This window comes from Staurois parvus, unplaced genomic scaffold (assembly GCF_062004578.1).
Source record: "Staurois parvus isolate SC_StPar_1 unplaced genomic scaffold, SC_StPar_1.0 ptg000673l, whole genome shotgun sequence".
NCBI classification, from domain to species: domain Eukaryota; kingdom Metazoa; phylum Chordata; class Amphibia; order Anura; family Ranidae; genus Staurois; species Staurois parvus.
Genome location: NW_028318469.1, coordinates 973,395 through 998,095, shown reverse-complemented (window position 1 = coordinate 998,095; position 24,701 = coordinate 973,395). Strand labels below are relative to the sequence as shown.

At 40.6% G+C, this 24,701-nt stretch overlaps 1 protein-coding gene across 1 annotated transcript in view; it reads left to right on the top strand.

Moving 5' to 3' along the window:
• The window catches only part of LOC149447689 (telomerase protein component 1-like), a 49,798-nt gene extending 44,729 nt beyond the window's left edge, over nucleotides 1-5,069 (top strand). Inside the window, exons 12-15 of the mRNA XM_089652192.1 lie at nucleotides 2,527-2,748; nucleotides 2,854-2,949; nucleotides 4,495-4,583; nucleotides 4,692-5,069. Of these exons, the coding sequence (XP_089508318.1) occupies nucleotides 2,527-2,748; nucleotides 2,854-2,949; nucleotides 4,495-4,583; nucleotides 4,692-4,812 (528 nt within the window). The 3' untranslated portion in view covers nucleotides 4,813-5,069. The remainder of the gene's footprint in view (nucleotides 1-2,526; nucleotides 2,749-2,853; nucleotides 2,950-4,494; nucleotides 4,584-4,691) is intronic.
• Nucleotides 5,070-24,701: the final 19,632 nt, after the last annotated feature.

The window sequence follows — 24,701 nt, the reverse complement described above, 5'->3', positions numbered from 1 at the left end:
CCCCACTTCTTTTAACAACACTCTGTAAATGTGTGGGAACTGAGGAAAACAATTGCTGCAGTTTTGGGAGAGGAATGTTGTCCCATTCTTGCTTGATATAGGATTCTAACTGTTCAATAGTCCTGGGTCTTCTTTGTCATATTTTCCATGTCAGGATGCGTCAAATATTTCCAATTGGTGAAAAGTCTGGACTGCAGGCAGGCCAGTCAAACTCTGAGATTCTTCTACTATGAAGCCATGCTGTTGTCATAGATGCCGTATGCCGTTTAGCATTGTCCTGCTGAAATATGAAAGGCCTTCCCTGAAAAAGACATTGTCTGGATGGGAACGTATGCTGCTACAAAAGCGGGATATATCTTTCAGCATTGATGGGGCCTTTCCAGATGTGCAATCTGCCCATTCCATATACACTAATGTACCCCCATACCATCAGAAATGTAGGTTTTTGAACTGAGCGCTGATAATAAGACAGAAGATCCCTCTCCTCTTTAGTCCAGAGGACGCGGCGCCCATGATTGCCAAAAAAGAATGTCAAATTGCGATTAGTCTGACCACAGAACAGTTTTCTGCTTTGCAACAGTCCATTTTAAATGAGCTTTTGGCCCAGAGAAGACAGCAGCACTATGTAGATATAGCTTCTTTTCATGATAAAGCATTACGTTGCATTTGTGGATGGCATGGCAAACTGCATTCACAGACAGTGATATTTGGAAGTATTTCTGAGCCCATACAGTGATGTCCATTACAGAATCTTGCCTGTTTTTAATGCAGTGCCGACTGAGGGTCCGAAGATCATGGTCATGCAATATTGCGTTTTGGCTTTGTTCTTTGTGCGTAGAGATTTCTCCACATTCTTTGAATCTTTGATGATATTGTGTAGTGCAGATGATGACATATTTAAAGCCTTTGCAATTTCAAATAATCATATTCTGAAATTGTTTGACAATTTTTAGATTCAGCTTTTCACAGATTGGTGAACCTCTGCCCATCTTTACTTCTGAGACGTTGCTCTTTTTATACCCAATCATGTTACTTAATTTTTAACTATTAATCTAATTAGTTGCAAAATGTTCTTCCAGCTCGTCCTTGTTAGTACCACTTACTTTGCCAGTTTTTAGTTGCCCTGTTGCAACTTTTTTGAGATCTGTTGCAGCCATTCATTTCAAAATGACTTAATTTTTTTCCCTAAAATGGTACATTTTCTCAGTTTAAATATTTGATATGTTTTCTTTTGTAAATAAAATATGAGTTTATGAGATTTGCTAATTATTGCATTCATTTTATGTAGATTTTAACCAGTGTCCCAACTTGGAATTGGGGTTATAAGTCAGATACTGAAAAGCCTAAAAACCCTTTGGCTACATGCACATTGGTGGTTTGGCCTGTCAGCATCAAATCCCAACATTTTCAGGAGGCACAGGTGCAGTGCCTAGTGCTGTTGGCAGCAGCCAGTAAAACTCTGGAACAGGGTAAAATACGCAGTGGCTGGACACTGATCCGAGTCGAACATGCTTAGGGCCATATGCATTCAGGGACATATGCCCCAAATGCAGAATTCCTTAAACGTGAGTACCATTCAGTACAGCATTCAGCCGCTGCATATTTCAGCCTGTTCTAGATTTTCACAGGCTGTTTGCAGGAGGGCTGGATGCTGGACCTGTGCCTTCTGGAATCCCACAAATGCTGAGATTTAGCACTGATGGGCCAAACTACCTGTGTGCATAGGATCTAACATGAATAGCATGCAATGAAAAAAAAAAAACATTTCAGAATGTCAGCAATGGTAGTTTGCATATTTCTCCTAGCACAGATCTCCTTTTAAACTTTCATAGACCAACATCACAAAGAATGTAGTGCTTCTAGTGTATAGACTGTATGTGGCTTACCACAATCTAGAGCCAGGTGTATATTATCACAACGAGACAAAACCATGCCGTCTTGGACAATTGGTAAGAATAAAGAATCTTGTAAAGTGCTCTTATGGAAATGTGGAAACACTCCTTGTTAACTTGTCAAATAAATATATATATATATTTATTTATTTTTTACAAAGCAGGAAAGGGTTAGAATCCCTGTAAAATGTTCTTTGCACATACTGTATGTATAATTAGAGGGATTTTCAATTACTTCCTGTCCCTCTGACAGTGTCAGAAGGGTCAGAAGTGATGGAAAAGTGAGAGATAGACAGCGTAAAAAAACTATGTTTAGAAGAGTTGGGAATCATTAGAACCTCTGAACCTCTGTTTGGTTTTTGGCACTGTCTGTGGCCCCTAATCTGTTTAGCTTCAGTCCCCTTGTCCTGATGGAACACTTATTAAGAATGAAGGGAAATCTCCTCGGTGAAGCCACAAACATCAACAAAAACCTGATAGAGGCTATAGCTCATCCTTACTCTATTAAGAACAAATAACACTTTAGCAGAAGTTGGAATTTCAATTAATGCTAAGTATATAATGTAAAATAAGGGTACTGTTTTTTTTAGCTATTTATCTCTTGTCATAATTTGTTCTTTTTTCTTGGGTGTAGGCAGTGGATCAGTGTTTGCTTAGTCCTGACAACTCCCGTGACCGGTACCTTCTTAGTTTGGCTGATTATTATGACCACAATTGCACAGATGATGCCACAGTGGTGTACCAATTGCCACGTCTCCTGCAGGAAGCCAGACTTAATGGTCGGTTAATTGAGTTCCTAAGAAAGGACCCACGAGCACGCTCCATACAAGCACATGCTCGAGCTCAGTACTTGAAGGTAACCATATTTCACAGAATATTCCCCCTCCCATTGCATCTTAATGAAACGTTTATGATTATCAGTTGTCACATACTGAACATGTAATGTATATTTACCTGGTAGGCTCTACGCTGCTTCCACACTTGTAGAAATGGTTTCCCCAGGTCTGCTGCTATGATATGTGGCATGTGCTCATTGAAGATCGGAGCATTTGGACAGGTAAGGGAAAATCTTATATTTCAGGTACAGCTTCAGTCTAAAGGCTACCCTGCCTTCACAAACTACCAGGGTTAGTTTCAGTCAAGTCTTTCTTCAGATCCTTTCATTGGTGCCTCCTCACTTCAGAACATTGCAGGAATTCCATTATGTGAGTGAATGCCCCAGCAGAAGCAATGCCTCAGGCAAGGGAAAATCTTATATTTCAAGCACTGTTTCAATCTAAAGGGAGCCCTACCTTCACCTAAAAAATATTGAAATATAAGTATTTATTCAGTTCCTTACATTGTTGCCTCCTCCCCCTTCTTCAAAACATTACAGGGTATTCCACAGTGCGAGTGAAGGAAAACTGAATAAAGCATATCGGAAAACGTATTTTGCCTCTATTCTTCTAAAGCAGGTGTCTCCAAACTTTCTAAACAAAGGGCCAGTTAACTTTTTCAGATTTTAGTGGGGCTGGACTGTGGCCAGTGGGAGTAGAAAATGCCCCAGCATAAACAATGCTTCAGGCTTGGTGATCAGTGGAAGTAGAAAAAAAAATAACATAGCTCCTGTCAGTAGGAGAATCAGTGCCCCATCATTGTTGTAAGTGGGAGGTATAGTGCTCCATCGTTGATGTCAGTAGAAAGAATGATGCCCAGTTATTGGTGTCAGTGGGAGGAATACTGCCCCATATTTGGTGTCAGTAACAGAATGAATGCCTCTTCGTTGGTGGTAGTGGAAGGAATGGTGCCTTGTATAAGTAGGAAGAATAGTGCTACATGCCTGGTGTCAGTGGGAAGAATAGTGTTCCATTTTTGGTGTCAGTTGGAAGAATAGTACCCCATCTTTGGACTCAGTGGAAAGAATAGTGTCCCATCATTGGTGTTGGTGGGAAGAATAGTGCCTTGTGTCAGTAGGAGGAATAGTGCCTTAAAAGAGAAGTATGGCTTTTTATTTTTTTCTCTCATTATACTTACCTAGGTGGATGCAGCATGTGTCCCCCACCTGCTCTAAGGATGAGAACTCAGCGATCACATGACCGCTGATCGCTGCGTTCTCACGGCCGCTCTGAGTAGAGAGTGGCGACTGTCAGTCACCACTGTCTGCCCTGCCCCCCCCCCCCCCAGTGCTCACTGGAGCACTAGGTTGGGGAGGGGGAGGGAGAGACTGAGCCAGGTGCCTCTCCAGACTCTGGGGTGCATCCTGACTTTGAAGTCAAGATCTTTCCCCAGCCTGGGCTGGCTGAGTGATCGGCTGAAAACAGGTCACAGGTGTGCGGAAAGAACTTCACTCCTGTGATCCACAGGAGAACCACAGCCAAAAGAGCTTTGGCTGTACTTCTCCTTTAAGAGCCAGGTAAAGGCAAGCAAAGGGCTGCAAATTGATCACCATTGTTCCAGAGTTTAGATACTTGCAGTATGCTGGGTAATTCTTTAGGACAATCAGGCAATACAAATACTTGGTATAGACACAAATAAGTAGATTTTTTTTTTAGATCTTCCTTGTTCTCCCCAAAATATTGTGCTATTTAATGCATCTATTACATGCATTCTGTCCTCTCTGCAGTTATTCCCTAATAAACAGAGCTGTGTGTTGTGTGGAACACATGTTGCCATCATGGGAAAAGAGGCCTTCCTATGTCCTCAGCATAACAGGTAACTATGCAGCTTTTAATATTTACTGCTGGGCTTTTTTAGGAAAGCTAAGAGGAAATAGCTAAAGTGAAGTAATGGGTGACAAAGCCATCTTGTCTTTTGTTGCAGGACTGGCAGAAGTGAATGTCTGATCTGTAAATTAACCATCCTTGGGGTGCCTCCACCATCCCCAGCCATTCTGTGTCACATGTGTGGATTTTCTGAAACATGCATATCCTTGAACATATAATACATTCTGTTTCAATTGTTTTATTTCTTTGGGGAGCTCACATATGTTGTTAAAAATGCACTGAAACCCACCCATCGATGAGTACAAAATTGGCTATATTCAGTATTGGTTCATGTATGGAAATAGCACATGGATGACAAAAGCACTTTTACATATGATTTTGCTTTGGTAGTCTATAACATTTTGTAATAAATATATTAAATTGTAATATGTATTTATATTAATAAACATTGTATTTATTGCAATGGGCCCCAGTATTTAGTGTCAGATGTGGCTTTTTTTTTTTTTGCTGAATACCTTTTACACTATTATACTATACAAAGTTTTTCTCTTCTGCCAAGCAATCACAAGAAGGTGAGCAGTATACATAGCAGCTTTGTTTTATATTCCAATCTTTTTATTGAAAAGAACAGATGTACAAACAAAGTACAAAAACATGAGAGGCATAGAGCTGTCAGATTATCATTCACAGGTAATCATAGTTTGCACTGACAGTACTTGGAAAAAGTAATGAAACGAACATTGCATATATATGTGGGGACCAAAAGTCACACTTGTGCTCCTATTCGTCCACTATTATTGCCTGTAATACCATAATGAAAACAGATAGCGAGGGGTTCAATTGCCAGTGCGAAAAGTAAAGGGGAGAATGTATAACCCTGCTTAGTACCATGTCTGATAAGAAAAGGAGACAATTCGTACCCTTGTATTGAAATTTGGGCTGCAAGGTACAATATAGGGTTTTCAATAAAAAGATAAATGTGGAACCAAACCCTAAGGCATCCGGCTTGTTAAATAAGAATTCCCAGGTTAAATTGTCAAAAGCCTTGTGAAGATCTAATGATAAAAGCAGAATTTCCCTAGGCAAAGAGGTATCCCAATTAGATCTCACTGCAGAGATTAACGTTAGAGACAGCTGGATCTGATCTAGTGTCTCCCCGTATGAACTCCAATTGGTCCTTGTGAATATAGGTTTTTAGAAAGGTATTAAGACACAAACCAGAACTTTGGTAAGGATTGTCAGATCACAGTTGATGAGAGAGATAGGGTAATAATTAAGAACATCTCTACTATCTTATTAGATTTAGGAATAGCACTTACTGTATATATGCCCTATTCTTGTTATGTGGCACCATACCTCCTTCTGGCACATGGTTAAAATAGAGAGCCATATGTGGAGCCAAAAGTTCTGAAAATGTCTTATAATAATTATGGTGAGACCATCAGGACCTGGTGATTTATGTAGAGCCAAAGTCTTAATAGCCTTCTGGATTTCCTCACAAGTGGTAGATTAAAAAATGGAAGAGTCAGAGATGTCATAAAACAATGAAATGATGGAGAAGCATTTTCTTGAGGTTAGCGATAAAGGTCAGGATAGAAGGAGTGAAATTCTTGAAGTATTTTACAAGGATCTTGAGATATGTTACCATTCAATAGTCTGATTTTGGGGAGAGCTAGGTGAGAGTTTCTGGGTGAAAATGTATTTGCCAACAGGTAACTAGGTCTATCTCGCCACGTAAAGAATTTATGGTTTGCCCAACACAGCTGTTTTTCCACTTTGGTAGTGAGACAGACATTCAATTCGGTGCAGGGATGTTCAAGTTTAGCTAACCGGTCAGGAACAGGGGACCTTTTATGCTGGGCAGCAAGTGCTTCATAAGCTTTAGATTTAGCAGAAATCAATTCGTCAGTAGCTCTTTTGAGTCAAGAAGACAACTGGATAAGAAAGCCCCTAACTGAGGCCTTATGAGCCACCCAATTAATAGCAGGTGTCGTATCCTCTGCTTTGTTGGTTTCAAAATAAGATTTCAAGTGAGTAGAGATATCAAGACAATAGGATTCATTACTCAAAAGAGATTCATTCAAATGCCAATTGGGTTGGCCATTTTAACCGTCAGGTTGGAAAGCATCAGTAGTATAGAGTCATGGCCAGACCAAGATTTAGAAACAATCTTGGTAGTGAGCAGTCTGGGTAGGAATCCCGAGAGGAGAAACACACAGTCTAATCAGAAATACCGATTATGAGCTTTGGAGAAATGAGAATAATCTCGAGAGATTGGGTTAACCTCCCTCCAGGCATCAACTAGATCATAGCGAAACAGTGCAAAAAATGGCCACTGCCCTAGTCAATAACTGGCCTTCACAGCAAGGAACACATGGACGGGTGACACATGTCAAACAACAAAACAGAAAAGTTCCCAGCTCAACTTGCCACCAGCTTGGAAACAAACAGAATTAACCTATCTAACAGTACGGCACCCCGATATTCTGTAGTCCTAACTCTACCTTTAAGGAGGGGTGGGTTCCCTCAGGTTCACCTGCCCCTGGTCTATCCATTAAATACGTGTGCCTCTACTATGGGGGCTCTCAAAATTTGTAGAGTTAGGACTATAGAATATCGGGGTGCCGTGACGAGGCTCTATAGCTTACGCATGTATTTGCAAATGTGTGCTAACTAAACCCCTGTTTTTAACGCATACTGTTAGACAGGTTAATTCAGTTTGTTTTTCTCTGTTTTTTGTTGTTTGACATAGCGAAACAGTAGTTGGGCAAAATTGTGACTCTGTTTACAAGAGGACCTGAGCGTGGCAACATGGGATCTATCCAACACTTGGTATAACGCAACCCTCAAACTCTGATTCCAAAGAGAAAAGAAAGAATTGAAATAATGCTACCTGATTAATATTTGGTGCATAGTAAATCAGGAAGATGACCAGATTTTTTCCCAAGTGGCTCCTCACCAAAAGATACCATCCCCTCTGATCATTGATCACTTTAGCTTCAGTAAAAGATAGCCGCCAGGACAAACAAAGTGCCACACCTCTCTTCTCTAATATGTTTAGAAGGAGAACCAAACCCCAGGATATTATGAGAAAGCAACCAGATGGTACCAATATTAGACCGTAATGGAGACATGGAAAAGAACAAGGCCCCTATAGACTATATGAACTCACCCACATCCTCAAGGCAGTAGGAATAGCAGCTTTATGTTTTGTGATTGATTTTATACTTAATTTATTTCTGTCTTTACCACTAGTTGTCATCAAGGTACTTACATGCTTGAATTCAGCCTGATTGTTTTGCATTAAAGAATCATGAATGATTTCCTGTAGATCAACACAGAGGCTTGGAGGGTCAGAAGCAAGAGTCCTTGTGTGGTAAGCCATTGGAATTTCAATAACAAGATGGTTTCATTTTTGAAGGGAATCAGAAAACATGCTCTCATGCTCCACACTCCACCATTGCTGTTTGGTGGGGAAGTGAAGAAGGAGGGGGGGTATGAGGGCACTGCTTGCTCCCCAAACATCAGCTGTTTTAACAGCATTTCCAAACAGCTCTAGACTACTTTCTTCTGTGCAAAGCAGCCTGGACTGAGAATTCCATTGTTTTTCAGTGGATTACAAGAGGACAAGCTGCAATGAATACATTTGGCTGTTCTGGCCACACATTACAGAGATGGCCTTACACGCCTAAAAACAATAAAAAGAGGATCCATCATATGTAATTCTGTTTATACCTTTTATCAGTTTTATTTCTGTAGGTGGCAGAGACAAGTGACAGTTCAGGCATGGATAGGATGGTGGAGGATATTTAAAGTGACCTGCAAAATAGGAATAAACTTTGCAGGCTTCAAGGTGCAGACTCTAGATGTATCTAGTCTTCACTAAAGTCCCTGGTGGTAGGTTTGAATTTGTGCAGCATTCCCAGATCGTTAAGGATGGCCCTAATGGTGGCAACTGAAATCCAAAAAGGCAAAGGTATAGTATGACTCATTCAAGCCATTAGCAGTGACATATTATTATTATTATTATACAGTATTTATAAAGCGCCAATGGTTCGCTCAGCACTGTACATTACAAAGGGGGACAGAACATGTGACAGAACAACAACAATACAATGCAAAACATGAGGGGATTGAGGGCCCTGCTCTTTCGAGCTTACAATCTAGGAGGGAGGGGATGGTAGCACAGGAGGAGATAGCTGTGGGCGATGGGGTGGTAGGAAGAGTGGAGGAGGTTGGCAAGTTAGCAGGGGGTGGGGTATGCTTCCCTGAAGAGGTGGGTTTTCAGGGTGTGCCTAAAGGAGAGGAGAGTAAATGATAATCTGATGGGTTGGGGCAGGGAGTTCCAGAGGATGGGTGACACCCTGGAGAAGTCCTGGAGGCGGGTCTGGGAGGAGGAGACCAGGGAACTAGAGAGAAGGAGGTCTTCTGAGGAGCGGAGTGTGCATGCTGGGTGGTACTTGGATATTAGGTCGGTGATGTAATTTGGGGCAGTATGGTGGACGGCTTTGTACGTCAGTGTTAGGATTTTGAATTTGATCCGTTGCGCAATCGGAAGCCAGTGGAGGGATTGGCAGAGGGGGGTGGCGGAAACGGAGCGGTTGGAAAGGTGAATGAGTCTGGCAGCCGTATTCAGGATCGACTGAAGCGGGGATAGCCAGCGGCGAGGCAGGCCAGTGAGGAGGGAGTTGCAGTAGTCGAGTCGTGATATGATGAGGGAGTGGATGAGCTGTTTAGTGGTTTCTGGGGTTAGGAACGTGCGTATTTTGGCGATGTTGCGGAGGTGGAGTCTGAACGAGCTTGTTAAAGATTGGACTTGGGGCTGGAAGTTGGAACTGTAATTAAAGGCTTTTTACTTTTGATAACCAGAACCAACTGTCAAAGACTCGGGAAGCACAGTAATACCTAGTACACACAATGAGAATATCAGATGAATGATCGTCCATTTTGTTTTGCATGCTAGTCTCCATATCAAAAATTAAGAAGTTGCTCAACTTACGAAAATTCTCATACAACTGAATAGAATTTCGAAAGTGATATCATGTATAGTATTGTATTTGTATTGTATTTTCGGATGACTACTGTACTGCTTAACCACTTGAGCCCCAGAGGATTTACCCCCCTTAATGACCAGGCCTTTTTTTGCTGTTTGGCGCTGCACTAATTCAAATGATAATTGCGCGGTCATGCAATGCTGTACCCAAACAAAATTTACGTCCTTTTCTTCACACAAATGGAGCTTTCTTTTGGTGGTATTTGATCACCTGTGCGCTTTTTATTTTCGGCGCTATAAACAAAAAAAACACGAAAATCTTGAAAAAAAACCAATTTTTTCTACTTTCAGCTATAAAAAATATATCGTAAACTCAAAGTTAGTCATAAATTTAAGCCAAAATGTATTCTGCTACATGTTTTTGGTAAAAAAAATCCCAAGAAGTGTATATTGATTGCTTTGTGTGAACGTTATAGCGTCTACAAACTATGGTATAGATACTGTAATTTATGCCTTTTTTTGCTATACAGCGCTGCACTAATTCAAATGATAATTGCGCGGTCATGCAATGCTGTACCTAATCAAAATTTACGTCCTTTTTTTCACACAAATAGAGCTTTCTTTTGGTGGTATTTGATCACCTGTGCGCTTTTTATTTTTGGCGCTATAAACAAAAAAACACGAAAATCTTGAAAAAAAAACAATTTTTTCTACTTTCAGCTATAAAAAATATATCGTAAACTCAAAGTTAGTCATAAATTTCAGCCAAAATGTATTCTGCTACATGTTTTTGGTAAAAAAAATCCCAATAAGTGTATATTGATTGCTTTGTGTGAACGTTATAGCGTCTACAAACTATGGTATAGATACTGTAATTTATGCCTTTTTTTGCTATACAGCGCTGCACTAATTCAAATGATAATTGCGCGGTCATGCAATGCTGTAACCAATCGAAATTTACGTCCTTTTTTTCACACAAATAGAGCTTTCTTTTGGTGGTATTTGATCACCTGTGCGCTTTTTATTTTTGGCGCTATAAACAAAAAAACACGAAAATCTTGAAAAAAAAACAATTTTTTCTACTTTCAGCTATAAAAAATATATCGTAAACTCAAAGTTAGTCATAAATTTCAGCCAAAATGTATTCTGCTACATGTTTTTGGTAAAAAAAATCCCAATAAGTGTATATTGATTGCTTTGTGTGAACGTTATAGCGTCTACAAACTATGGTATAGATACTGTAATTTATGCCTTTTTTTGCTATACAGCGCTGCACTAATTCAAATGATAATTGCGCGGTCATGCAATGCTGTAACCAATCGAAATTTACGTCCTTTTTTTCACACAAATAGAGCTTTCTTTTGGTGGTATTTGATCACCTGTGCGCTTTTTATTTTTGGCGCTATAAACAAAAAAACACGAAAATCTTGAAAAAAAAACAATTTTTTCTACTTTCAGCTATAAAAAATATATCGTAAACTCAAAGTTAGTCATAAATTTCAGCCAAAATGTATTCTGCTACATGTTTTTGGTAAAAAAAATCCCAATAAGTGTATATTGATTGCTTTGTGTGAACGTTATAGCGTCTACAAACTATGGTATAGATACTGTAATTTATGCCTTTTTTTGCTATACAGCGCTGCACTAATTCAAATGATAATTGCGCGGTCATGCAATGCTGTACCCAATCGAAATTTACGTCCTTTTTTTCACACAAATAGAGCTTTCTTTTGGTGGTATTTGATCACCTGTGCGCTTTTTATTTTTGGCGCTATAAACAAAAAAACACGAAAATCTTGAAAAAAAAACAATTTTTTCTACTTTCAGCTATAAAAAATATATCGTAAACTCAAAGTTAGTCATAAATTTAAGCCAAAATGTATTCTGCTACATGTTTTTGGTAAAAAAAATCCCAATAAGTGTATATTGATTGCTTTGTGTGAACGTTATAGCGTCTACAAACTATGGTATAGATACTGTAATTTATGCCTTTTTTTGCTATACAGCGCTGCACTAATTCAAATGATAATTGCGCGGTCATGCAATGCTGTACCCAATCGAAATTTACGTCCTTTTTTTCACACAAATAGAGCTTTCTTTTGGTGGTATTTGATCACCTGTGCGCTTTTTATTTTTGGCGCTATAAACAAAAAAACACGAAAATCTTGAAAAAAAAACAATTTTTTCTACTTTCAGCTATAAAAAATATATCGTAAACTCAAAGTTAGTCATAAATTTAAGCCAAAATGTATTCTGCTACATGTTTTTGGTAAAAAAAATCCCAATAAGTGTATATTGATTGCTTTGTGTGAACGTTATAGCGTCTACAAACTATGGTATAGATACTGTAATTTATGCCTTTTTTTGCTATACAGCGCTGCACTAATTCAAATGATAATTGCGCGGTCATGCAATGCTGTACCCAATCGAAATTTACGTCCTTTTTTTCACACAAATAGAGCTTTCTTTTGGTGGTATTTGATCACCTGTGCGCTTTTTATTTTTGGCGCTATAAACAAAAAAACACGAAAATCTTGAAAAAAAAACAATTTTTTCTACTTTCAGCTATAAAAAATATATCGTAAACTCAAAGTTAGTCATAAATTTCAGCCAAAATGTATTCTGCTACATGTTTTTGGTAAAAAAAATCCCAATAAGTGTATATTGATTGCTTTGTGTGAAAGTTATAGCGTCTACAAACTATGGTATAGATAATTTGAAATTTACACAGCTTTTACTTTCTGACCGCCCATCACATCTCTTGAGGTGCTAAAATACCAGGATAGAACAAACACCCCCAAATGACCCCTTTTTGGAAAGCAAATCTCAGGGAGGGGGAGGGGGGGCCATTTTCTCCCGCTGCTTGTAAAGGCAATTCTGCAGCTAATTAACCACTAGGAATGCTTTTACATGAAAGCCCATTTCCGGCTGAAAAAAATAAAACCAGGATGATGCCTGCAGCTGCAGGCATCACCCTGGTATAACCATTCAAAGTCCAGTGATGTACCAGTACGTCACTGGTCCTTGTTGGGTGTATATGCTATGTTCTTTTTTTCTTTATGCAGCCTGTGGGCTGAATGAAAAAAAAGAGAAGAAATCTCTGCCAGAAAAAGTGTGTGGTATGCCCACCATTAGAAACCTCCCTCAATCCACCCACTTCTAATGGTGGGCACATATGAAATGTGCCAACAAATATAAAATATATATGCCGAAGCATGGGGGCCATCCACCCACTGGCCACCCCAGGCCCCCATGCTTTGGCATATATTTTCTTTTTTTTAACTGCGGATGAAAAATCTCATCCGACAGCACTGCACACACCTACTTATGTCTATTCTGAAAGCAAGACCCTGTTGCTGTCAGAATAAACAGGTCAGTGCTGCAGTTTGACGTTCCTGCAAAGAAATCAACAAGGGTTAACAATAAAACATAAACTCAACAACTTTATAATGAAAAGTGTGTGGTGGTATGCCCACCATTAGAAACCTCCCTCAATCCACCCACTTCTAATGGTGGGCACATATGAAATGTGCCAACAAATATAAAATATATATGCCGAAGCATAGGGGCCATCCACCCAGTGGCCACCCCAGGCCCCCATGCTTTGGCATATATTCTCTTTTTTTTAACTGCGGATGAAAAATCTCATCCGACAGCACTGCACACACCTACTTATGTCTATTCTGAAAGCAAGACCCTGTTGCTGTCAGAATAAACAGGTCAGTGCTGCAGTTTGACGTTCCTGCAAAGAAATCAACAAGGGTTAACAATAAAACATAAACTCAACAACTTTATAATGAAAAGTGTGTGGTGGTATGCCCACCATTAGAAACCTCCCTCAATCCACCCACTTCTAATGGTGGGCACATATGAAATGTGCCAACAAATATAAAATATATATGCCGAAGCATAGGGGCCATCCACCCAGTGGCCACCCCAGGCCCCCATGCTTTGGCATATATTCTCTTTTTTTTAACTGCGGATGAAAAATCTCATCCGACAGCACTGCACACACCTACTTATGTCTATTCTGAAAGCAAGACCCTGTTGCTGTCAGAATAAACAGGTCAGTGCTGCAGTTTGACGTTCCTGCAAAAAAATCAACAATGGTTAACAATAAAACATAAACTCAATAAAACAACTTTATAAGGAAAAGTGTGTGGTGGTATGCCCACCATTAGAAACCTCCCTCAATCCACCCACTTCTAATGGTGGGCACACATGAAATGTGCCAACAAATATAAAATATATATGCCGAAGCATAGGGGCCATCCACCCACAGGCCACCCCAGGCCCCCATGCTTTGGCATATATTCTGTTTTTTATAACTGCGGATGAAAAATCTCATCCAACAGCGCTGCTCACGCTGACTTATGTCTATTCTGAGAGCAAGTTCCTGTTGCTGTCAGAATAAACAGGTCAGCGCTGCAGCTGAAAGCATTCCTGCAAACAGAAATGGTTAACAATAAAACAACAATAAACCAGTGAAAGTCGAACAATCACAAAAATGACAACAACAAAAAAAACTATAACTATTTTTGGTTTTTACATTTTTTTATTTTTTGGGGGGGTATTTGTACTTTTATTTATTTTTTTTATTTTTTTTAACTTTTTTTTCCAAACTTCAAACATTTAAACAGCTGGTAGGGTCTCTCCAAATGCGATAGCCAGTTTCCTGACTACCGAACATCTTTTGAGACCCTGTGTAAATGTGCCCTGATCTGTGCCGTGCTGTACCCTATACTAATAGTTCACTAGTGTATGGTAGAGGCGGAAGCAGGGCTTGATGCAGAGGCCAGGTTGGCCAGGACAGGAGGGACAACAATAGCGGCTGTCACGCCTAATTCCACGTTTGCTGCAGACACGACATCTTTTTTGGGGTCTTCTTTGGGTTGGGGTACCAGGAATGGTATCGAGAAAATGTCTCTCATGCAGACGGCTAACTGCATCTGGGAGAGGGATTTGGGGCACAGCACCTTCTGGATACAAAAGGGCCCTGATGTTCTCTAACTGGAAATTTAGGTATGATCCACTATGTCCAGTTGCTTTATAGAGAACAAAAGCATTATATAGAGCCAATTGAAATAAATAAACTGACACTTTTATGTACCAGCGTTTGGATTTTCGGGAAACTAAATACGGCTGCATCATCTGGTCATTGAAGTCCACCCCTCCCATGTTAAGGTTATAATCGTGGACACAGAGGGGCTTCTCAACAACACCAGTTGCCGTGGTAATTTGGACGGTCGTATCTGCATGAATGGAAGACAGGAGGTAAACATCCCGTTTGTCCTTCCACTTCACTGCGAGCAATTCTTCATTTCTCAAGCAGGCTTTTTCCCCCTTTTTAAGACGGGTATTTACAAGCCGTTGGGGGAAGCCTCGGCGATTAGATCGCACAGTGCCACATGTGCAAATTCCCAAATTGAACAAATGTCTAAATAGTGGCACGCTTGAATAAAAATTGTCCACGTATAAGTGGTACCCCATGTGGAAATAGGATGACGCCAAGTCCCAAACTATCTTGCCACTGCTCCCCATGTAGTCTGGGCATCCGGGGGGCTCCAAGTAACTATCTTTTCCCTCGTAAATCCGAAACTTACATGTATAGCCTGTTGCCCTCTCACAGGTCTTATACATCTTGATCCCATATCTGGCACGCTTGCTGGGGAGATATTGTTTGATTACAAGGCGGCCAGAATATTGAATGAGGGACTCATCGATGCAGATGTTTTTCTGGGGAGTATACACATCTGCAAATTTTTGGTTAAAGTGATTTACGAGGGGCCGAATTTTGTGGAGCCGGTCAAATTCAGGGTCACCCCGAGGACGACTGAGTGAGTTGTCGTAGAAGTGCATAAAACGCATTATACTCTCATATCTATGCCTGGCCATGGCAGCAGAGAACACGGGCATGTGAACAAGAGGGTCGGTGGACCAATACAACCGCAACTGATTTTTATCATTAATGCCCATGTTGAGGGTTAGGCCCAAAAAAACTTTAAATTCGGAAACCGTAATGGGTTTCCATGCGAATGGTCTGGCAAGGTTTGAATTTGGGTTGGCGGCGATAAATTGGCGTGCATATAAATTGCTTTGATCCACAATCAATGCATAAAGATCTTCTGTGAAAAACAGCTCAAAAAAATTAAGGGGAGTATTTAAATTTGCTGTTTCCACCTGAATTCCGGGTTGGGCAGTGAATGGGGGAAGTACGGGTGCTGCAGAATTTGTGGGCTGCCAATCGGGATTTGCAAGCACATCCGGAAGGACACTAGGGGCTCTACGGGCCTGTCTGCGAATTCTTGGTGGCCGCGGGACACTACTTGTGCTCGCCACCGCACCAGCTTGTACTGCACTTATGGGACTCGCCACGTCACCAAGTGATACTGCAGTGCTGGTATGCCTACGACCAGGACGTACTAGGCCGCTGGTGCTCGCCAGTTCACCAAAAGATACTGCGGCACTAGTACTGGCACTCTGCTGCATATGAGAGTCATCATGCATTTGTACCACCTCAGCAACCTGTGAATGGGATCGGGTACGCCTGACCTTAGCAGGGACCACTTCCTCGTCGCCTGAGCTAGCTGTCAGGGTGCCGCTGCTGTCTATAGGTTCGTATTCTGAGCCTGATTCTGCCAGTGAGTCTTCCCCTTCGCTCTCACTTGACATGCTCAGAATCCTATAGGCCTCTTCACTAGTGTACCTTTGCTTAGACATTTTGGCCACTAAATTTACAGGTACCTAGTGCGACTCACGGGAAAAAGAGCACCTGGCTGTCAGGGACTGCTTGAACTGCTACAAAAAATTTACCGACAAGTGCTAACAGATATCAGGCCTGATTCTGTGAACACTGCGGTTTTGTGTGTAATATGTATCAAGTGACAGTTATCTACTGACACTGCACTTGCCGGGGGAGAAGGGGGGGGCGTAGGGGCTAAACGCAGGTGCTGGCAGGTGTTGGGGCTGATCCCGCTAACACTGCGTTTTTGGGGATACTAAAGTAATGTGAATGCTGGTATAGCGCTGATCTGATCAAAGATATTGATCCAATCAGACACTATACTAGCAATGAAGGTTTAGCGTGCAAGTAAGCGTGTTCCTGGCAATCAAGGGGTCAAATGTGATTATCTGTGTACTAGCGGGCAAACTGGTGCTATCTGGGAGGGGCGCTAACACTATTGGAAGTCGCTAGCGACACTGATACAGTGATCAGTAAAAATTGGTTCACTGAGCAGTGACACTGGTGACAGGGCAGTGAAGGGGTCAACTCAGGGGGGAGGGGGGGGGCGATCAAGGGGTTAGACGGGATCACTGGTGTATTAGCGGGCAATCTGGCGCTATCTGGGAGGGGCGCTAACACTAACGGAAGTCGCCAGCGACACTGATACAGTGATCAGTAAAAATTGGTTCACTGATCAGTGACACTGGTGACAGGGCAGTGAAGGGGTCAACTCGGGGAGGGGGGGGCGATCAAGGGGTTAGACGGGACTACTGGTGTATTAGCGGGCAATCTGGCGCTATCTGGGAGGGGCGCTAACACTAACGGAAGTCGCCAGCGACACTGATACAGTGATCAGTAAAAATTGGTTCACTGATCAGTGACACTGGTGAGAGGGCAGTGAAGGGGTCAACTCAGGGGGGGGGGGGGGGGGGCGATCAAGGGGTTAGACGGGACTACTGGTGTATTAGTGGGCAATCTGGCGCTATCTGGGAGGGGCGCTAACACTATCGGAAGTCGCCAGCGACACTGATACAGTGATCAGTAAAAATCGCTTCACTGATCAGTGACACTGGTGACAGGGCAGTTAAGGGGTTAACTGGGGGGGTGGGGGGGGAAATTAAGGGGTTAAATGGCTTTATTGGTGTACTGGGGGGCAAACTGGCGCTATCTGGGAGGGGCGCTAGCACTATTGGAAGTCGCCAGCGACACTGATACAGTGATCAATAAAAATCGCTTCACTGATCAGGTACACTGGTGACAGGGCAGTGAAGGGTTAACTGGGGGGGGGCAATCAGGGGGTTAAATGTGTCCTAGAGTGTGTTCTAACTGTTAGTGTAGTGTTTTACTCACGTTTAAATGTCTCTTCTTCTCTGTCTGGAACGGAATGTGTCCAGGCAGAGAAGAATGACATCATATCCTGCCCTGTGTAAATATCAACACAGGACAGGATAGGACAGGGACCGATCATCCGATTTCAGCCAGAAATCACTGGCTGAAATCTAATGATTGATCCCTCCTGGATCGAATCGGATCACCCGCGGGTCGGCGGGCGCGCGCGCGCGCGCCCCCTGCCCGCGAAAGTGTCGGGAGCGCGGAACCCGTTTTTAAACGTGGTTTTGCGCTCCACTGCCGCCCTGCACACGTATAAACACAGTGGCAGGGCGGCAAGCGGTTAAATTAAAATTGTATGTTCTGGTGTGTAGTAGCGATCAGATTATTGGATGATTGGTCCTCATCCAAAAATGTTTGTATGATTTTTTTTATCGTGTGTACGGGCCTTAAGGCCAAGTCTAGAGGATTTTGGGTGTGGTCGGGGCTATCTGATTGAAATCCAGGAACACCCTTCTGACTGTGATCACTTTTAACTACAGCCACCAAACCACATACTTCCGTTTGTATCCACACCCACGAAATCTCACTCCCATTTTATTAATTCTGTATATTTCATTTCTTGAACACAATAAACAGAAAATGTGATGATTGTGGACTAAATGATGAAACATAATAGACTTACAATGCTGGCATATAATAAATACTTAACAAATCAGGAATATCACATAAAGATCACAACTCCTTATATGCATACGTCTATAAGGAGTAACTCATAGTATTAAAGCCAGAGGGTCAGTATGATAGAAATCTAGCATTCTCACAATGTGTACAGCAATATCCTTCATGATATGTTTTTAAGTGTATTTTAAAGTGGACCTGTCAGCTTGAACAAATACCCTAAAGTTTCAGGACCACTGAAAAATGAAGACCATCTTGTTGCAGCACTAAAACCACAATTTATTTATCATGTACATGTTTCTTTAATTTGTTTAATTACAAACGAGAATTTGTATTGTATTTTTACTGCACTATATCCATATCCCTCTTTTTGGTTTAAAGTGTCAATCTTTATTTAAAAAAATGTACTCATTAACTATGAAAAGTGTTAACTAAGCCTTTAATCCAACCTCCAAATTAGTGAGTTTTTTAAAAACCCATTATATCGTAAAAATATTAGTTTTAATGATTTTTTGTATATTCAATATTTAGGGTTTGTGTAACTGGAGGTGTGACAGGGGTGTCATACTTTTTACTAAAAGGTGTCCCTTTTTTCATCTCAGAAAGTTGGAATGTATGCTTCAAGTATTAAAATTTAAAGATAATTAGATGTAACATTTCTTTCTATAGCCATAAGGTGACAGTCCAGTGCTGATTGGTAATACGTTTATTAACAGCACAAAACAATAATAGCATACTTCTTTTCCATTACCTTTTGCTGTAAAATAAATTCAAATTTTATCAAGATCTAATATTATTATTAGCAATATTTACACTAGAGGGTATAACTGCAATTAACGGTCCCTTCTACTTTACTCTTGCCAGTCATTTGTGTAGGTTTTGCCAGGATAAAAGGACACAAGGGATTTATATTTTAAGAGATCTTTCTGTAAATGAATGCTGCAAACCTCCTGAGTCACAATGAAAAGTAGCAGCTCTGGAAAGACAAATGATTATCAATTGTAACTAAATTACCATATTCAGTTCATTTCCAGTATATCATCACTTTCACTGATCCCAACCAGTTACTGAGAATGAAAATTAGTTTTAAAAGACTTAGGGCCTGATTTACCAAAGATTTTCCTGTATGCTGTTGCATTAATTGTACAAGGACAACCAAATTGTATCCTCACTCTATGTACCAGGGCAGTGCCTATAGGTTACAGCCAGGGGCTCGTGTGCACTCTGTATTTTACTCCTGAGCACTGCACTCTGTATGTTACATACTCCTGGCCCCAGCATTCTGTATGTTACGTACTCCAATGAATGCACTCTGTACGTTACATACTCCTGGCCCCAGCAATCGGTTTATTATGTACGCTGACCACTGCACTCTGTATGTTACATACTCATGGACCCTAAACTATTTTATACATTACATTCTCCTAGTCCCTGCACTCTGTGTGTTACATACTCCTGACCCCTGCACACTGTAAATTACATACCACTGAACCCCTATCCGTACATTACACCCCTCTGCACTGTATACACTGTTGTACATTACATAATCCTTACTCTTATGCTCTGTATTTTACAAACCTCTGCATTCTGTACATTATATATTCTACACTACATAAACTTTGTTGTACATTTAATGTTCCTGACCCTTGTACTCTGTTTGCTGTTTTTTTAGGTTACATAATTCTTACCAAAGTATTAGGGTCCTTTCACACCTGATGCACTGGCATGCATTGATCAACCCATGCCATCGCACAGACATTGTAAAATCAATAATGTCATAATGTATTTCAATAGGAGCAGGTCACCCCACACTGATGTGTGCTGCCCTGCATTGAAAAAAAAGTAGAGCATTTCCTAATTTTTTCCAGTGCAACCCATGTAAGTGGCGCAAATAAATGCAAACCAATGCCTTTTGAAATTTTAAAAAATTAAAAAGTATTTTAGCACATTTGAAAAGGCAACACAGTATGAAAATGCATGTCAATGCATGCGTGTTTACGTGTGCTTAACACACACTTTGGGGAGTGAATGGACCCTTAATTGCATGTCAATGCATGCGTGTTTACGTGTGCTTAACACACACTTTGGGGAGTGAATGGACCCTTAATTGCATGTCAATGCACATGCGTTTACGTGTGCTTAACACACACTTTGGGGAGAAAATGGACCCTTAATTGTACCAGCATTGCTGGTTAGTAAGTAGTCCCTAATTATTTTAATGAAGTAGGTAGGCTCTAACAAAGTGTTCGTTTTATACTCTGTGTGCAGAAGAGCATATACTATTAAAAAGTTTATTTAAAAAAAAATATTGTGCTGAGTTTTATGTGTCTGTGAGGCTGAGGCCTGAGGTGCAGTAATTAAAGCGGAGTTCCAGTCGAAAAAAAAAAGTAAGTCAGCAGGTACAAAAACTGTAGCTGCTGACTTTTAAAATACAACTTACCTGTCCCTCGGTCCAATGGTGTCCTTACCATGGCCGTTTACTCTCCCTGGCACCGGCATCTTCAGTGTGGGCACCCAGCTGTGACAGCTTGCAGCTTCATAGCTGGGTGGCCACTGCACATGCATGAGAAGCGCTGCACTTTGTGAATGGTCCCGTAGTCTTCTGGGACCTATCACGTGTCCCACAAGACTACAGGGATTGCCTTAGGCGATCGCACTGGAAGTGGGAGCGGGTACCTGTGAAATTGGAATACCCACTCCCCCCTACTCCCCAAAGGTGCCAATCTCTAACAGGGAGCGTTGGACAATGCCTTTAAAGCAGAACTTCCCCTTTTGGGTGGAGCTCCGCTTTAAAGTGTATTTTGTTGATAGAAGGACTGGGGCATATGGGTGCTGCTCATACAGCAAGATGGCTCAAGTTTTGATTAATCCTGCCCCTATAATGCACCTTAGGGCCCTTTCACACAGGCGATCCAATTAGGTCCACCTGTCAGTTTTTCAGGCAGACCTGATCGGATAGTCCATGCACTCCTATGGGCTGTCGGGTATAAATGGACTCGTGTCCTATCTCCCAGTCTGAAAATAAAATGGAGGAGGACTGAGTCCTCTTACTTTTGGGTGGACCAGATTGTAGGCAGCTGGGTGTAAACGGACAGTGGAGTCTGTTTGCACCCAGCCACCTATACAGCAAAGCGGGAGAAAACAGCGCAGACACAGACCTGCCATCTGCCCTGCTCTGCTCCAGTCAGCAGGGGATAAGAGGACAGATTCCCTGCTGATCAGAATGGAAGGTGCCTGTGTCCATTCCCAGCATTTGCTTTGGCACTCTACTTTGGCCAATGCTCTGTTCTGTGGTAAAATTTCTATTTGGGTATTCTTTGCAATCAAATACAAAGAAAAGGGAAAAAAAAACAAAAACATTTTGGTTGCACTTAGTTGGATGATGGAAGTCAGCAAAGCGTCACCACATTCAATAAACACGCTCTGGGGAAAAGTTACTTCTCTTGCAAAGTAAACAGCCTTTTTTCCTTTGCATCATTTTCTGCATGGCAAGTATGGGGATTATACCTAGCCCTTGACTTTAATAAAGGGCCATATGTTCCTTTTCTTTTTTTTTACATGAACACTCTTATGTTATCATGGCATTTAGATACACAATTGTTTATTATTGCAAAAATATTCAATAATGTGGATTAGTCTATTTATGCATAAACTTGTGTAATAAATAAATATGCATAAAAGACTAATTATGTAAAAAACGAGACGGAGAGTTTAGAAATGACAGTTACCCCAAGTATATCAGAGGAAGTATTGTGCAGAACTGAAATAAAATCTGTGAATACAAAGGGCAAGTATAACTTCTCCTTGTGCATCAATTATTACAACCTTTACAGTTTGTCAATGACACTGCAACAGACCACACATAGAGCTGTGTGATGATATGCATTGCGTGTAATAACACATTACCATGATGCCCTTGTCAAACTGTGGGCCCTTATAATAATTCATACAATTTATTAAAATGTCCCTCGTTGCCTGTAAAGGCTTGTGAAATATCTTTTGTGCCCAAAGGAAAATGTTGTGCTTCCTATTGGCTGTGATATATTCTTGAAAGGTAAGTGCAGACGTAGTAAAACAAACTAGGTATTGAATATTGTTTATATTTTTACTTTTTTTTTTTACATGTATGCATTTTTATTGTTACAATTTTCTCCTTATTTTGACTTGTGAATTGTGAGAAGTTAAAAAAAAGAATTTGAAGATTTGTTTGGGTGAGCAATAGAAAGTGTGTTTTGAGTTATTAGTACATAATTTTTAAATTTAAACCGGAGGTTAGTGTCACTTTAAGGACTCAACACTATTAATCATGTACAGGTGATTATATATGATAATGACATATACACCCTCTAAGACTATGTACACAATGAGAATAAATGTCTTATCCGTGCATGTACATATCAGTTCCAGGTCTTGACTCCATTACATGCACAATAATTGTAGACGAGCTGTAAGAGTGCCTGATTTGGAATGTTACATCAAAAGCCTGTGTAACAGGAGTGTAATTAGGTTATCGGAGCTTACGGTTATCACAGGACACAGTTAAATGGAAAAAATATCTGTTTAAATGAAATTAAAATGATTATCAAAAATATCACGCCAGAGCAAGAAGCATCAGCAGTTACTGGAGACTGGAAAGTAGATCTAGATAACGTCAGTTTTATCCTCTGGTTACATAGTGATATAGTAACTGAATTTCATATTAAGGAATAATAATATCAAGTAGAATAATTGAATATACATATATATATATATATATATATATATATATAAAGTTGTGTTTAAAATAATAGCAGTGTGCTGAAAAAAGTGAATAAAGCTCAAAATCCTTCTAATAGCTTTTATTTCCATAAACACAAATGCATTGGGAACACTACACTACTATCCAAATCAAAACATGAAGAAAAATATATCAAATTTGTGTTGTTCCTCTAAAAAAATTGAAGAAAAGTGAATATTAGACTGTTCAAAAAAATAGCAGTGTTTATATTCTTCTTTACAAACTCCAACATTCACTATATAAACTGAAAAATGTTTGAAGATTTTGCTTTCCTTTGAATCACTTAATTAATATTTGGTTGTATAAGCACTGTTTCTGAGAACTGCTGTACATCTGTGTTGCATGGAGTCAACCAACTTCTGGCACCTGTGAACAGGTATTCCAGTCCAGGATGATTGGACTACATTCCACAGTTCTTCTCTATTTCTTGGTTTTGCCTCAGAAACTGCATTTTTTATGTCACCCCACAAGTAGTCTATTGGATTAAGATCCGGGGATTGGGCTGGCCACTCCATAACATCAATCTTGTTGGTCTGGAACCAAGATGTTGCACGTTTACTGGTGTGTTTGGGGTCGTTGTCTTGTTGGAACACCCATCTCAAGGGCATTTCCTCTTCAGCATAAGGCAGCATGACCTCTTCAAGTATTCGGATGTATTCAAACTGATCCTTGATCCCTGGTATGCGATAAATAGGCCCAACACCGTAGTATGAGAAACATCCCCATATCATGATGCTTGCACAACCATGCTTCACTGTCTTCACAGTGTACTGTGGCTTGAATTCAGTGTTTGGGGGTCGTCTGACAAACTGTCTCCAGCCACTAGACCCAAAAAGAACAATCTTACTTTCATCAGTCCTCAAAATGTTGTGCCATTTCTCTTTAGGCCAGTCAATGTGCTCTTTGGCAAATTGTAACCTCTTCAGCACGTCTTTTTTTCAACAGTGGGACTTTGCGGGGGCTTCTTGCAGATAGCTTGGCTTCACATAGGCATCTTCTAATTGTAATAATACTCACAGGTAACTTTAGACCTTTGATCTTCCTGGAGCTGATTGTTGGCTGAGTCCTTGCCATTTTGGCTATTCTTCTATCCATTCAAATGGTATTTTTTCACTTTCTTCCACGTCTTTCAGGTTTTGGTTGCCATTTTAAAGCATTTGCGATCATTTTAGCTGAGCAACCTATAATTTTCTGCACTTCTTTATATGTTTTCCCCTCTCCAAACAACTTTTTAATCAAGGTACGCTGTTCTTCTGAACAATGTCTGGAACGACCCATTTTCCTCAGAATTTCAGAGAGAAATGCACTGTAACCAGCATGTACAACATTTGCTGCCTTCCTTCCTTAAATAAGGGCAATAATTGCCACCTGTTTTTCAAAGAATGAATGACCTCACTAATAGAACTCCACACTGCTATTATTTTGAACATGCCCCTTTCAATTAGTGATTCAATTACACAGAATCAGCAGCATGCATGTCATGACTGTTGGGTCTGTTGGATTTCTATTACTCTACTACACCTGCTAGTAAATTATTCACCATGTAGAAATATAATTTCTATCAAAAACAGTGATTGATCAGGTTAGTGATGTCTGACAGCTA